General features: G+C 42.7%; 1 protein-coding gene across 2 annotated transcripts in view; it reads left to right on the top strand.

Moving 5' to 3' along the window:
• Nucleotides 1-15,793, top strand: part of capn5b (calpain 5b) — a 37,897-nt gene extending 22,104 nt beyond the window's left edge. Inside the window, exons 4-13 of one of the 2 annotated variants that reach the window (XM_058086586.2) lie at nt 1,572-1,780; nt 1,846-2,038; nt 2,507-2,700; nt 5,220-5,297; nt 6,604-6,799; nt 6,864-6,986; nt 8,838-9,034; nt 9,156-9,277; nt 9,370-9,506; nt 9,588-15,793. In XM_058086586.2, the coding sequence (XP_057942569.2) occupies nt 1,572-1,780; nt 1,846-2,038; nt 2,507-2,700; nt 5,220-5,297; nt 6,604-6,799; nt 6,864-6,986; nt 8,838-9,034; nt 9,156-9,277; nt 9,370-9,506; nt 9,588-9,770 (1,632 nt within the window). In that variant the 3' untranslated portion in view covers nt 9,771-15,793. Of the gene's footprint in view, nt 1-1,571; nt 1,781-1,845; nt 2,039-2,506; nt 2,701-5,219; nt 5,298-6,603; nt 6,800-6,863; nt 6,987-8,837; nt 9,035-9,155; nt 9,278-9,354; nt 9,507-9,587 lie in introns of both variants that reach the window. The other variant, XM_058086585.2, reaches the window with a different exon arrangement.

The raw sequence follows: 15,793 nt of genomic DNA, 5'->3' as shown, positions 1-15,793 counted from the left end.
GTACACCCTGGACTGGTCGCTAGCCAATCATATACATAATTTTATACTGACGTGGGGTTGTGTTCCACTTCTACCCTGTACTCAAACCCAGGTCCTGCTGGGTGAGAGTCAAGAGCGCTAGCCGTTGCGCTAAAAACCCCTATAAACCTTGCTTATGTCCATTCAGGGCACAAATGGTGGTTACAGCCAGCCTTCCGCTCTGAGTTAAAACCCAGGTCCTGCTGAGTGAGCGTCCAGAGCGCTAGCCGTTGCGCTAAAAACCCCTCTAAACCTTGCTTTTGTCCTTCTCAGGGCACAAATGGTGGTTACAGCCAGCCTTCCGCTCTGAGTTAAAACCCAGGTCCTGCTGAGTGAGCGTCCAGAGCGCTAGCCGTTGCGCTAAAAACCCCTCTAAACCTTGCTTTTGTCCTTCTCAGGGCACAAATGGTGGTTACAGCCAGCCTTCCGCTCTGAGTTAAAACCCAGGTCCTGCTGAGTGAGAGTTCAGAGCGCTAGCCGTCGAGCTAAAAGCCCGGCTTCTGTAAACAATGTGAATCATTGAATTTTCTTGCTGAGAATGAAGATTGCCATTCTCTCAGGTGATTCACATGCACGCCATGTTCAGGTTCATGTTACTGACTCTTTATTGTTATTGTTCTGCGAGTTGTTAAAGAAACTTCCAATGTTTTTTCTGCTGTTCTTCATGGAGGTCCTGGAAGGACATACAACTTGATGAAAATGAATAGAAAGACTGAATACTGAGCCTTGCAATCTAGGCAGTAAATGGGGGGGGGTGAACTTTGACCTGTCTAACTCCAAAACAAGGAAGCATGCACCGTACATAAGAAACCCAAAGAAACTTAACCATCTGCGAAGGTCTGAAAGTTTAATTTATATTGAAATGTATATTGTTTCTCGGGTATTGTTTATGTTTTTCAATAAAATAAGATTAAATAAAATTGCTATCAGCCAAAATGGGAACTTTCAGGTGGATGATCTGAAAATTGTAATCAGAGCATCCCTAGAATTATTCAGACAGTTCCACCCATGACATTGTTGTTGTTTTCATCCAAAGATTATTCCTGATGTCACCAGTCCCATGAGAACAGTAAAGTGTAGTGTCGTCTTTGAGGGTTTTTTTTAGTGTGTTTTTATGACATCATTGCCCTAAACTACATACTAATTTATTCAGTCTGAGTAGTTTTACTTCCTTTAGTTTTATTGCACCGTGGTTAACATCTCAACTGTTTGAATCTGGCGTGAATTATTCGCTATACAAATGGTAATGCTTGAGTTTATTTTAAAGTTACATTCAAGTACGTCACATTTTACACTTGCACGACTTAACTAAGCAGGAAGTAATCAGCATCAAAACAATAATTGCTTACTAAATGGAGGCTCAGTTATATAGTTATACACACACACACACACAGTTATTACATTTCACCCTGGATTTATGAGTGCTGGAGCCGAGGCCATAAATAAAGGCATCAGCAGACATGAGGGTACACCATCTCGCTCGCTGGCAACCTTGATACGATTTATGCTCTGCTGTTTGTTTATTTGTCTTATCCTTCCTCCGTCTTCTTCAGGTCATTCCCGACTGGAAAGAGCAAGAATGGGATACCGAGAAGCCCGACTCGTACGCCGGCATCTTCCACTTCCGCTTCTGGCGTTTCGGCGAGTGGGTGGATGTGGTGATCGATGACCGGCTACCGACGGTGGACAACCAGCTGGTCTACTGCCACTCCAACGACAGCAACGAGTTCTGGAGCGCTCTTGTGGAGAAGGCTTATGCCAAGTTAGTAACGGTCCATACTACGTAATGTTGTTTTTGACCTCCACTGATCTTCCCTCTTGCCACAGGGTCTATGGCTGCTACGAGGCGTTGGATGGCGGCAACACGGCTGACGCCCTGGTGGACTTCACAGGGGGCGTTTCGGAGCCCGTGGACCTGCTGGAGGGTCAGATGGCCATCGACGAGGTGGCCCGCAACCAGTTGTTTGAAAGAGTCCTCAAAGTCCACAACCGTGATGGCCTTATCAGCTGCTCCATTAGGGTAAGAAAGACGCCGGCAAACAACGGCATGTTCTGACTTCAGTCTGTTTGTTGTATTACCTTGGCTCTTTTGTTTTCATTCCAAACCAGTCTTGGGTCAACTGCAGATATCTCTGTTTTATATTCATGAGTTTGCACTCTGCAGGGTTTATTCGACAGCAAGCATGATAATAGATGTATATTTTTCATTTATTCTTCAGGGTTCTCATTACTGTTTTTGTGTGTTATTGTAACTTAAAGTAGGTTTCGGTAGGGTATTAATATTCCAGACCCTGTGAAAAGATTCTTGAGGTCCAAGTACAGCATCGAGTATCTGGACTGACATGATACATGCAAATCTGGAAGTCATTGTTGTCTTCCAATCAAGAAAGTTGATTAAAAAAAAAATTATGTCAATAAAATAGGTGTATAGTACGCATCCCTGAGAGACCCCATGATCACCACTTTAGCTTCCTTTGTCGTTCCCCAGGCAACAACCGTAGAAGACATGGAGGCGCGGCTGGACTGCGGCTTGGTCAAAGGCCACGCCTACGCCGTGACGGACGTTCGAAAGGTGCGGCTGGGCCACGGACTGCTGGCGTTTTTCAAGTCGGAAAAGCTACATATGATCCGCATGAGGAACCCCTGGGGGGAGAAGGAATGGAGCGGCCCCTGGAGTGACAGGTAATCATGTGACTGCCACCTGGTGTCACGAAGGAAGCCGTGCATCCGGCTTGACTTTGAAGCAGTCATTTGAGCAGAGCTTACTTTAGCGTTTGACTACAAGCCTGACTCCCTCAAATGTCTGCGTGTGGTAAACAAACATTACGCTGACAAATGACTCTCTGCTTCATCCATCCATCCGTGGAGGTGAGGCGGACCACTCGTGTGTCTCCAGTGGCAACAAACAAGGTCGTAATTGTCTTCTATATGCGACCTCGTCTGGTCCCGTGCCAATGGCTTTTATTTGATTTTCAAAATGGGAAAGTGCATCAGTCCCTCGGGCTCCACTCACCGTTACGGCGAGATTGCATTGGAGAAACGAGCAAACGAAACGTCAAGAAAAAGCAAAGCCCCACACTAGCGAATGCCAAGTAGTGGTAACCGTGGTAACCGTGGTACCCCAGATTATTCATTCATTCATTCATTCATTTTCTACCGCTTATCGGGAGCCTATCGCAGCTCACAGGCAGGGTACACCCTGGACTGGTGGCCAGCCAATCACAGGGCACATATAGACAAACAACCATTCACACTCACATTCATACCTATGGACAATTTGGAGTGGCTAATTAACCTAGCATGTTTTTTTTTTACCACACATGCACGGGGAGGGGGCTGCACGGTGGTCGAGTGGTTAGCGCGCAGACCTCACAGCTAGGTTCAATTCCACCCTCGGCCATCTCTGTGTGGAGTTTGCATGTTCTCCCCGTGCATGCGTGGGTTTTCTCCGGGTACTCCGGTTTCCTCCCACATTCCAAAAACATGCGACTCCAAATTGTCCATAGGTATGAATGTGAGTGTGAATGGTTGTTTGTCTATATGTGCCCTGTGATTGGCTGGCCACCAGTCCAGGGTGTACCCCGGACTGGGATAGGCTCCAGCAACCCCCGCGACCCTCGTGAGGAAAAGCGATAGAAAATGAATGAATGAATGCACGGGGAGAACATGTAAACTCCACACAGAGGTGGAATTGGACTCGGGTCTCCTAGCTCCCAAATTTCAACATCTTCAAAGCCACGGTGGAAATTTCTGTATCGTTCCTTAGAACTTTTATCCACAGTGACAGAACAACGACTATCTCTCCACACACCACACTGGTGCGTTCATGGACACGTAGAAGCAACAAAACCATATCAAAAACCAAAAAGTCTTGTCTCCCTGTTGGACGTCCAACTGAGAGCCATACTAGAGAGAAGCGAGAACACCATATAGCTCAAATAGCGTTTTCCCAAGCAATGTGTTAGAGCTGACTGACCCTTTACTGAAACCGTATTACTGGTCTCTCTTCTGCTCTCCTCTCTGGGCGCCTCCTTCCACCTATTATTTTCTGCATTTTGCCTGCACGGCTCCTCCTCAGGGGGAATAAGTCGCCCGAGATACAGTTGCTCCCTCGACAGCCTTCCGTCTTTGGATTGTTAGTTACCAGCCTGTCGTGAAACAAACAGGGGTGGTAAAGCAGCATAATGGAGTCTGAATAATTGATGGCAGAGAGAGAAAGATGTTATTAAAGAGAGTTGGCACTCCTCTTCCTCAATCACTCCCTCGCTCTCACGGAATCATCTATGCTTGGTGTGTTAAAAACAAACTAGAAAATTCCTGCGGAAATTTTGATGGGCTTGCCACCTGTGCTGTGAACCTCGGGCCCGGTGCGCCAACGGCTACCATGCTAGCACCTAGCAAGACAGCCTTCAAGTACCGAAAAGGTTGATGCAGTCCCATAGTGTCCCCACATCATGCCATGTGTCTATTTGCTTTTAGAAATGAGTAAATTAGCTAAAATGCTAACATGCTAACAGTCATCATGCTAGCACCTAGCAAGAGGGCCTCAAGTTTAGAAAGTGCCAAGGTTATCCTATAACCTTCCTACATCATGCCATGTGTGTATTTGCCTTTAGACATGAGAAAATTAGCTTAAATGCTAACATGTTAGCAATTAGCATTTAGCCACAGGGAGAGTTAAGAAGTTTATCTCAAAAATGAGTCGTTTCTACGTGGCCGTATGGCTGAGCTACAAGGCTGTGAAAAGTCTGTAAATTCTCGTTTTCCCTGGAAATGTGGCTGTTCTAAAAATAGAACAGGTGTATCTAATCTAGTGGCCCATTTTTGAACGTTTTGGTGAATAGCGTCGCCATGGTTACACAAAACGTTCCAAAAAATAAATACCGCTGTAGTCCTGAGCGTCAGGATTCCGGCGGTGTAACATGTGTGGGGGTCCTTCTTGCGGTTTTGGCCGCATTACGCGCACAAAAATGGGAAGATTAAGATATAATAATAGCTAAACATCACAAGGAATAACAATATGGGCTTGCTCAGTAATGCAAGCCCATAACAAGTGTTACGTTTATCTGGAGGGAGTGTAAGAATTGTATCCATATGCTTCCATGTCTGTTTCTGCACACACTCTGGCCTTGATGGTTAGTGATGACACTACACAACGTTTGCTATGGTGCGGTAACATGTAACATGCTCTTTTGTGGCAGTTCAGAGGAGTGGAACAAGGTGAGCAAGAGCGAGAGAGAAAAGCTTGGCGTCACCGTGCAGGACGACGGCGAGTTCTGGTGAGGAACTCGCTTTCCTTTTACAGGCGACATGTGCTGCTTGCTTCCGCCAGAAGGGGGTGCTGTTATTTGGTTCTCAGTCCAAACATGTTCTAGTATGACGCCCTCTAGCGTGGTCTCTAAGGATTGCTATGATATGCTGTGAATTTATTGGCATCTTCATTGGATTTGTACGTAGTGTTAAAGGATGAAGAGTCTTTGCTGCAGTAAAGACTAAATCCACTACATCCACAATATAAGAAGCAACAATTGAACCAACTTTTAGGACGAATTGAAGTTAATGAATAAATAACTGTTTAATGTCGTGATGCAATTTCATGTGACTCAGCCCACAAAGTAAGACCACTTTTCAACACATTTTCTTTTCATTTAGTTATTTAAATCATTCATTCATTCATTTTCTACCACTTTTTCCTCACGAGGGTCGCGGTGGGCGCTGGAGCCTATCCCAGCTGTCTTCGGGCGAGAGGCGGGGTACACCCTGGACTGGTCGCCAGCCAATCACAGGGCACATATAGACAAACAATTCAGAATTCATATGCAGTTTAATTTTAATTTCTGCAACTTATAATTTATTCATTATTTGATGTTTTATTTAATTTAATGTGGTTTATTTAAAATGCATTTTTTATTATCTTATATTGACAGACAATTTGATTTTATTTTCTGCAATTTAGTTTATTTATTTAAATTTATTCATCATTTTAATTTAATTATATTTATTTTATAAAATTTTATTATTCATTTCTATATTATATTATTTATTTATTATATTATTTTATTTAATACAATGTTATATATTATTATTTACTTTTTATATTATTCATTTTTATCTTATCTTATATTGGCACACAATTTGAGCAGTTTAGTTTATTTAAATGTATTCATCATTTTAATGTAATTATATTTACTGTAATTACTTCATATTAATTTATCTTATCTTGTATTGGCACGCAATTTAATGAGATGTTATTTTCTGCAATGGACTTTGACTTTGATTGAATGTGTTCTTTATTCATGTGACCTCAGCATTGGGTGCCGATTATGCTTCTTAGATTTGAGTTGTGCTTAGCAACAAGCCAACAGCAACGTTTATGATATAATCAACAGTTGGAGGTTTATGTTTACTTTAATAATTGGAATATTTCTTCCATGTCGTCTCAAGCAAACGCCACAAGAAACAGTTTTAACAAAGACCCTCCTTTGCCCATGATTTCATCTCCATCTTGAAGGTCTTCTTCTTCAAGGTCTTCCCTCCAGTCGGCATCTACTCTCTCCTCACCTTGTCCCCCCCCCCCCCCCACAGGATGACGTTCGATGACTTCTGCCAGTACTTCACTGACCTGATCCTGTGCCGCCTCATCAACACCTCCTACCTGAGCATCCACAAGACCTGGGAGGAGGAGGTGATGAGGGGCTCCTGGGTCCACCGCCAGGACCCACTGCGCAACCGCTCGGGAGGCTGCATCAATCACAAGGCCACCTTCCTGCAGAACCCTCAGGTGAGGCTGCCAAAGGTGTGTGAAAGGCCGAGGTGAACGTTACACCCTTTCTTCCTCTCCGCAGTACGTCTTTGACTTGAAGAAGGCGGAGGATGAGGTGCTGATCTGCTTGCAGCAGAAGGAGAAGAGAGCCACGCCCAAAGAAGGCAAAGGGGAAAATCTCGCCATCGGCTTCGATATTCACAGGGTAAAAAAAACAAAACAAACAAAAAACTCTCACAGAAACACGGTCAAAGATTCTCTATATGACAAGATCACTCTGCTGTTCTTAAGAACCCAGTCAAAGATTCTCTATATGACAAGATCACTCTGCTGTTCTTAAGAACCCAGTCAAAGATTCTCTATATGACAAGATCACTCTGCTGTTCTTAAGAACCCAGTCAAAGATTCTCTCTATGACAAGATCACTCTGGTGTTCTTAATTACCCAGTCAAAGATTCTCTATATGACAAGATCACTCTGGTGTTCTTAATTACCCAGTCAAAGATTCTCTATATGACAAGATCACTCTGGTGATTTTAAGAACCCAGTCAAAGATTCTCTATATGACAAGATCACTCTGGTGTTCTTAATTACCCAGTCAAAGATTCTCTATATGACAAGATCACTCTGGTGATTTTAAGAACCCAGTCAAAGATTCTCTATATGACAAGATCACTCTGCTGTTCTTAAGAACCCAGTCAAAGATTCTCTATTTGACAAGATCACTCTGCTGTTCTCAAGAACCCAGTCAAAGATTCTCTATATGACAAGATTACTCTGGTGTTCTTAATTACCCAGTCAAAGATTCTCTATATGACAAGATCACTCTGGTGATTTTAAGAACCCAGTCAAAGATTCTCTATATGTTAAGATCACTCTGGTGATTTTAAGAACCCAGTCAAAGATTCTCTATATGTCAAGATCACTCTGCTGTTCTTAAAAAACCCAGTCAAAGATTCTCTATATGACAAGATCACTCTGGTGATTTTAAGAACCCAGTCAAAGATTCTCTATATGACAAGATCACTCTGCTGTTCTTAAGAACCCAGTCAAAGATTCTCTATATGACAAGATCACTCTGGTGATTTTAAGAACCCAGTCAAAGATTCTCTATATGTCAAGATGACTCTGCTGTTCTTAAAAAACCCAGTCAAAGATTTTCTATATGACAAGATCACTCTGCTGTTCTTAAGAACCCAGTCAAAGATTCTCTATATGTCAAGATCACTCTGCTGTTCTTAAAAAACCCAGTCAAAGATTCTCTATATGACAAGATCACTCTGGTGATTTTAAGAACCCAGTCAAAGATTCTCTATATGACAAGATCACTCTGCTGTTCTTAAAAAACCCAGTCAAAGATTCTCTATATGACAAGATCACTCTGGTGATTTTAAGAACCCAGTCAAAGATTCTCTATATGTTAAGATCACTCTGGTGATTTTAAGAACCCAGTCAAAGATTCTCTATATGTCAAGATCACTCTGCTGTTCTTAAAAAATCCAGTCAAAGATTCTCTATATGACAAGATCATTCTGGTGATTTCAAGAACCCAGTCAAAGATTCTCTATATGACAAGATCACTCTGGTGATTTTAAGAACCCAGTCAAAGATTCTCTATATGACAAGATCACTCAGGTGATTTTAAGAACCCAGTCAAAGATTCTCTATATGACAAGATCACTCTGGTGATTTTAAGAACCCAGTCAAAGATTCTCTATATGTCAAGATCACTCTGCTGTTCTTAAAAAACCCAGTCAAAGATTCTCTATATGACAAGTGGTGATGGTGTCATCTATTTTCAACATGCATTACGCTAGGATGGAGTACATCACATATTACAATTCACAATTCCACATGTGTTTGGGAATCCGGGCCGTATTTGGCCCGCGGGCCACTAGTTGCATAGCACTGATTTTTAAACACGTTCACTTGCATTTTCCATGCTAGGTTTACATTGATTCTAAATCTGGATCCAGTACGAATATAATTCAGATTAAACTTGGTGTTTAAACTGTGGTGAAAAGGTGCCACAAACGTCTTCTTGGTGGTCCTGCAGGTGGAGATAAACAGGAAGTATCGTATGCACTCGGCCCAGCAGAAGGTGGCGGGCTCCATCTACATCAACTCACGCTGCGTCTTCCTGAGGAAGGAGCTGAAGGAGGGTCGCTACGTCATCATCCCCACCACCTTTGACCCCAGGCAGCAGGGCGACTTCCTGCTCCGTGTCTTCACTGATGTGCCTTCAGACTGCAAGTAAATCTGCTATGACCAGTCCTAAGCCTCTTAGCGATTCCACGCCGTACGTGCGGCGAGACATCCTAGCTTACAGCGACCTCTGCTGGATGCACAACCTCATGTCGTCTTCCTCCGGCAGAGAGCTGACACTGGACGAGCCTCCTCAGACGTGCTGGACGGGAATGTGTGGCTACCCTCAGCTGGTCACTCAGGTCCATGTTCTGAACGCTGAGGGTCTGCAGGGACAGGAGTCCAACGGAGGTAGCCCCCCCCCCCCCCCCGGGCCTCACGAGCACATCCTTCCTCACAGAGGAACCGATGGTCACTCATAGTGTCAGCGTCTGTTTCCGCAGCGGTCAACCCCTACGTCATCATCACCTGCGAGGGCGAGAGGGTTCGCTCGCCGGTCCATAAGGACACGCGCTCCCCCAACTTTGACATCAAGGGTCTGTTCTTCCGCAAGAAGCCCAAAGATGGCGTCCACATTGAGGTAAGCCTTCAAACGGCGTCCAAACTGGTTGTCGTCTTTCCTCGCCGCCTCTTCCTTTCGCCGTCTCTTGTTTGGAATCAGATCTACAACAAGAACATGCTGGTGGACACCTTCCTGGGCCAGGTGGTCATGTTCAGCGACCCCAACGAGCGTCAGGAGCAGCACACGCTCCACCTGCGGGACAAAGGCAGCCGCCAGGACAACGACCTCCCGGGCACGCTCACTGTGCGTCTCATCACCTCCACCACGCTCACCAACATCTGACGCCATGGAACGTTCACGCGCACGCCGTTCGTCTTCTTCGTCTGATTTCCTTTAAATGGCCTTTTAGTCGGCATCTTTATCCGCTGTTGCTGCTGCGGGTGTTGTTATTCCAGTTGCACACAGCGTCCCAAAAAAGGCCAAAACGGATCAGCTTTTTCTTTCTTTTCTTAGGGTGCGTTCACACGTGGCGGTTTTTTGGTTTGCGTTCGCTCTGCTGCTCAACGCCATCGTCGGAACTACGGTGTGCGTTTGGTGCAAGCGCTCTTGACAAATATATTTTAGGAGCTTTTTGTCATATCTTAACTGCTAAAAATATCAGAATATGATTTTTTTTTTTTTTTTAAAAGAGTAGTGTGGTTCATTTAGTTTCCACACTGCTGCTTTAGTCATGTGACCAAAGGCTGTGCGGCAAAGAGCACGAGCACTTCATTTCATCGCTCAAACCAAGATGGAATCTGGAGGTTATTTTTTTTCATTCATTCATTCATTTTCCACCGCTTATCCTCACGAGAGTTGCAAGGGGTGCTGGAGTCTATCCCAGCTGTCTTCAGGCGAGAGGCGGGGTACACCCTGGACTGGTGGCCAGCCAATCACAGGGCACATATAGACAAACAAGTAGTTATTTTTTTTATTGTACTATATTTACTAGTGTAGATTTCACCAAAAGCTTCTAAAATGTACTTGTAGAGAGCACATTTGGAACACACACGGATGAAACGCAGACAGAAAATCAAAGAGTGAGTAATAAAAGTGAAACCTTAAAAGTCAGTTTAAAGAGGTGAGTCTTCTTACTTTATGCCTATGTTCTAATGCCTTTGGTCACATGACTCAGATCGGCACCAAATGCACACCAAGTATGTTTTTTTTTTTTTTATTTGTGGTTTCAGACCAGAGTACCGCGTCACATGACATGCACATGTGATGCATGTGCAGACTCTTTTGCACTCCCATGCATGTGCCAACGTTTCCAAGGGCTATGCATTGCCTTAAGGCTGCGTCTGTCTTGCGTGGAGGTCGTTGTCCATCGGTTGTTTGGATCGACGCTTCCCGCCATCTTGGTCCTCCTCGGTCTACTTACAAAGCGTTCTGGGCGAGCATGTGCCATCATCTTAAGCTTCTTCTTGTGGACACGAGCCAACGTGTTAAAACCTCGCCTTTCGTCTTCCTCGCACCCCCCCCCCCTGTCCGCGTCCGCGTCCCCCAGGATGCTTCTCCACCGGTGGCTATGGACGACACCTGACAACCGCATGGCTTCAAAAAGACCTTTTGCCTGTGTCGTAGCTTAGCGGCCGGTGTTTGTGCCCCCCCCCTCCCCCCCCCACAACATCACCCTAAACAAGTGCTTTACGGGACCAAAGACCAGCCAGCCGAGCCCGCTTTCTGTGTCCTTTCAGACTGGCCCGGCCCCAGCCTAACGACAGAGCCCCCCCCTCTTCCTGTGCCACATGATCTTCTTAATGGCAACACCACTGCCTGGCACTTATAAGTCTCTGGACCCCCCCCTGAGACGCAGCAGCCGTGCTTCTGCTGTTAGCACATAGCAGGCCCGAACGCTAGCGTTTGTGTGTACTTGTTTCTTCTTCTCTGTTTGGGCGAATGTACGTCTGGTTTTCATCCTTCTACTCCAAGTGATGAGGGAGGGAAAGGTGTGCAACACGTAGGCAGAGCACCCTTTATTGGCAAGGCACACCTTGCACTTGATTTTATTTCCTTAGTGGCAGAGGAGACAACCTTCCCAAACTAGGAGTGCCATGTTGGGTCCTGGTTTCGCTTCTTTTTGCATGGATGTTTGCGTATTGGACCATTACCTTTGTGGGGAATCATGGCTTATTTCTTCTGGTCGGGATGGGCATTGGTACCTCTCTATGCCGGGGTGGCTTTCTAATAATTGATGGGAACTGGGACGACCTTTCCCATTCTCATTTTGATTCCTAGTTTTGATTTCCAGTCTGCCAACCGGAAGGAACAGCTTAACTGTATTTTTTTAAAAAGTGTTGTTGCGTGACCCAAAAGTGACCCAAAAGTGTGTCACCGATTTGTTTTCAGTGGCGGTAACTAGGGTGTCACAAAAGTAACAAACACAACACTGAGGCAGCAAGCGTACGTAGTATGCTAGTACTAATATGGTAGCGCATATCCATCGAACATTAGCCTGTGTACTTTTCATAGACAAATCTTTTACACGCAGGTTGGCGAATGCAACACATCAACAACAGCATATGGTTATGGTTGGAGTTATTTGAGCGTACAAGTTACATTGGAATATCAATTGCAATACATTTGATCACTTCCTGTATTCCACATGTACTCTTTGCTGGTTTAAAATGCATAGGCAAATGCTACGGTAATGTAATAATGTGGTAAATAGTAGTCAAAGTTCTTCTTCAGCATAATATTCATATTCAGACATTTCACCCAAAGAGAACTCTGGTTAGCGCCCACGCGACCTTTTATGACCTGCCTCTTAAAAGCTTCATCGGCATCGAGAATCGTGAGGAACCGCAATCGAAACGAGGAATCAGAATCGGAATGGTGATCATTCAAATTCCAACGATTAATAAAGTTATAACAGTCAACAGTTAGCTCACTTTATATTTTGTTCTTTAGATTGAAAACAATCATTTGGCTTTTCTTCACAGCATTGGCTAACCTAGCATGATGTTGCTGTTAAAATGTTAGCACTTTAGCATCACGTAGCTACGCTAACGTTTATGTCCTCCCGTGCCACTCGTGGATAATGTTACGTGACTATTTGTGATATGCGGCAACTATGAATTATTGAATAGAGTTCCAGCATATACTAAGTCCCGGACCCAAAGCTCATTAGCATTAAAGCTAATGAGTTCCGGGTAGTGCTTACTTCAAGCACGTTTAGCATCAATGCTAACACACTTCAAGCGGCATATTGAGGCGTAAATGATTAAAAATACGATCATTTGAGATGTTTAACAATCAACCAATAAGGAGCTGGGACAATCTCCGGAATTGGTGTTTGAATGGATAATGGTATCCTTGGGAGCCGTGCCATAGCGGAGGTCTTCCGAGATGTCCGTCATCACGTTCTTCTTCACATTCTTCCCACAGTCAGAGGCCTATGAAGCAACAGCACCTCTGCTGGTTGCAGCCCAGTACTGCACTCCATTCTGCCCCCATGCCTCAAGATGTGCCTCATCAATAATTCATAATCAATGCCTCATTTTTAGCGACAGGAGTCCAAGACGAAGATCATAGAGTTTTGCAAAACTGCGATGAAACGAGTAATTATTCTTGTTTTTCATATTATTTCAAATCCTTATCGATACTTTTCAATTTATTTCCTCCCTGCCGTTAGTAACACACGGCATGTATGGTTTGTGAGCACATACGTCATCTTCGTTTTCCTTTTGTTTGCACCTGATCATATCGGTTAGGAATCATTGGTGCCAACAGTTTGTGAAATATAGCATAATATAATATAATATAATATATAATGTAATGCATTCTTGCTTCAGATTATTGGTGCCAAAAAAAAGTCCCATCATGCAGCCCACCAAATAAATAGCAATAATGCTAAACATATCCGTAGAAAATGAGTCAAGACTTGACTCTACTGTGCCGTCTTCACGTGGATTATTTGCTTTATTCATCAGACTGATGTGCCATTTTTCTATACTAACAAAACCTTATTATTATTTATTTATTGACCTCAGGGGTGTCCTTTTTTGTTGATATATATTTTTTGTCTATGCTTTTATTCGTTTGTACGGATGTCGTACATACACAAACCTTATAATACAATTGTCATCTCATCTGATGAGAATCATGAGCATGAATTTAGTATTTAACATTACAGCTTTATTGCCATGAAAACACAACTTTAGCTTTGGAATCATTTCAATGCTGGTTATGGCCCGCTTAACTATTTTTTTTTGGTCTCGCTAAACTACCGATTTTTATGCAATGACAATGTAATAATATCATTTTATTCATTTTCTTGATGCAATCACCACTTTAATTCCGTAATAACGCAACTTTCCCCCACTGATTACAATTACAGCCTTATTGCCGTGAATTTACAACTTTGTCAAATTGACTTTTTTACTGCTAAATTATAACCTTTTTCCCGCATACATGCAATGTTCTTGTGCAATTCTTGTGAAATTATTATTTTTTTTTTGGTCATAAAAATTCGTGTAAAATTATTTAATTCTCATGAAACTTGGCCTTTATTTTGGTCAAAATATAACTTTTGAGGCTATACAATGAAAAATTATGCTAAATGATTGAGTTTTCCCAACCTAATTCTCACTAAATTGGCCTGATGTTAGATGCTGTTATCATGAAACATCATTTTTTTGAATATGACTTATTTTCCACAACTTTCTCATGAAACTACTAAATTATTATTATTATTATTATAATATGTAAAATTACAACTTTCCTCATTAAATCCAGACATAATATTTTGCAACTTTTTAAAATTCCATCTTGATGCTGAACTAGAACATTTTTTCCTAAAATGTCAACGTTCTTAGCACTTTTTCTCAAAATGATGACTAAGTTAGGGATGTTCATCTTTTTTGCCGAAAACCGATATGCCAATATTGTCCAACTTTCTATTTCCGATACCGATATGATCCGATATGATCTCCTGTGGGGAATGAACACACATGTGTTGGACACAGCATTCTTTTAATCGGTTTTCATGATCGGGGAAAAAAATCGATAATTATCGACATCCTTAGACTGAATGCTTTTTTTTTTCTCTCTGCTAAATGACTATTTCATATTACTGTGCTACTCTTATAATATGTCACAGTAAAATATTATTATCGTTATTATTTAGCAACAGTACGCTACTACTAATCTTTTGTTAATGTTTACGATATTTGAATGCTGTAAAAGTGTTTATCCCAATCCCAAAGGTACAATCTTATTAATGGCTGGTATATTGACAACAGCACTTTGGTCCTTTTTGTATTGTTTTTAATTAGGGATCCACACTAGTGTTTTCTGCCATAGTGCGTCTTGGGGCTTTGACTGTAATGTGGAAACACTGCAACCACTGTCTGGACCTTTTACTGTTGACTGTTTTTTCTGCATTCAAATGCTTTGTTTTGTTTTGTACGAGTCCAAAAAAAAAAAAAAAAAAAAAAAAAAAAAGCCAGTACATGTAGCAAAACGGCTTCTAATCCACCACTAAGAATTGCAGGAAAAAAAGCACACATATTTTTGGGGTTGTGAAAAGCTAACGCTACTTTGATAAACATGTAAACGGTGCCGCACTCTTGCATGCGTCCAAACAATATTTGTAATTAGTTTTTCTATTTGGTACGTGTATATAACTAGCAGCGATGCAGCCTGCGCTGAAGTTGCTCACTTCCTCTGGTGGTCGTTCATAGGAACTGCAGCGCTATTAGCTTCGAGTGCGGGGAAATTGATTTTTTTTTGTGGCTTGGACCCCCCCCCTCCCTCATTACAAAGAGGTGTAGCTGAGGTCGGCCGGGCCGTGGTGCATCCTGCTGCATGAAAATGAGGTTAGAAAGACGGCGACGTGGAGGCGGTTGTCATGGAAATCAGCTTGCCATTCTTCTTCTACTTTTCTGCTGATGTTTGTCAACCGGGAGACTGGAGTACCTTACTGCATGGACACACTTGGAGAAGACACTGCTGTCTTTTAGCAGAATTTTATAACTTTCTTCATTTTATATATCTATATACAGTACATATATATGAAGATAAATATATATATATATATATATAAATATACTCACTTTACCTAATGTTCCAAGCTCGCTTTTGGAGTATGTCGTGTACCGTGTGCTTGTTTGTGTCCTCATTTCTCAGTGACAGCTTTCCCCCTTTATTTGAATTTTTTTTTTTTCATGTTTCAATCGATGCCTGTGCGTTGGCTTCTCGGTTACACTGTGGTTATTTTATAGCTACAATCATGATTTATGCATTTGTATTTAATGTCAACTTGTGGCATGACTTTGAAATAAAAAGACAAAATAGTATTTGTATTCCATATCCTTTTAGTAGAA

This window comes from Doryrhamphus excisus, linkage group LG21, assembly GCF_037039965.1.
Source record: "Doryrhamphus excisus strain RoL-2023G ecotype Guam linkage group LG21, RoL_Dexc_Guam_v1.1, whole genome shotgun sequence".
In the NCBI taxonomy this organism is placed as follows: Eukaryota; Metazoa; Chordata; class Actinopteri; order Syngnathiformes; family Syngnathidae; genus Doryrhamphus; species Doryrhamphus excisus.
This window is presented reverse-complemented; position numbering and strand designations above follow the sequence as displayed.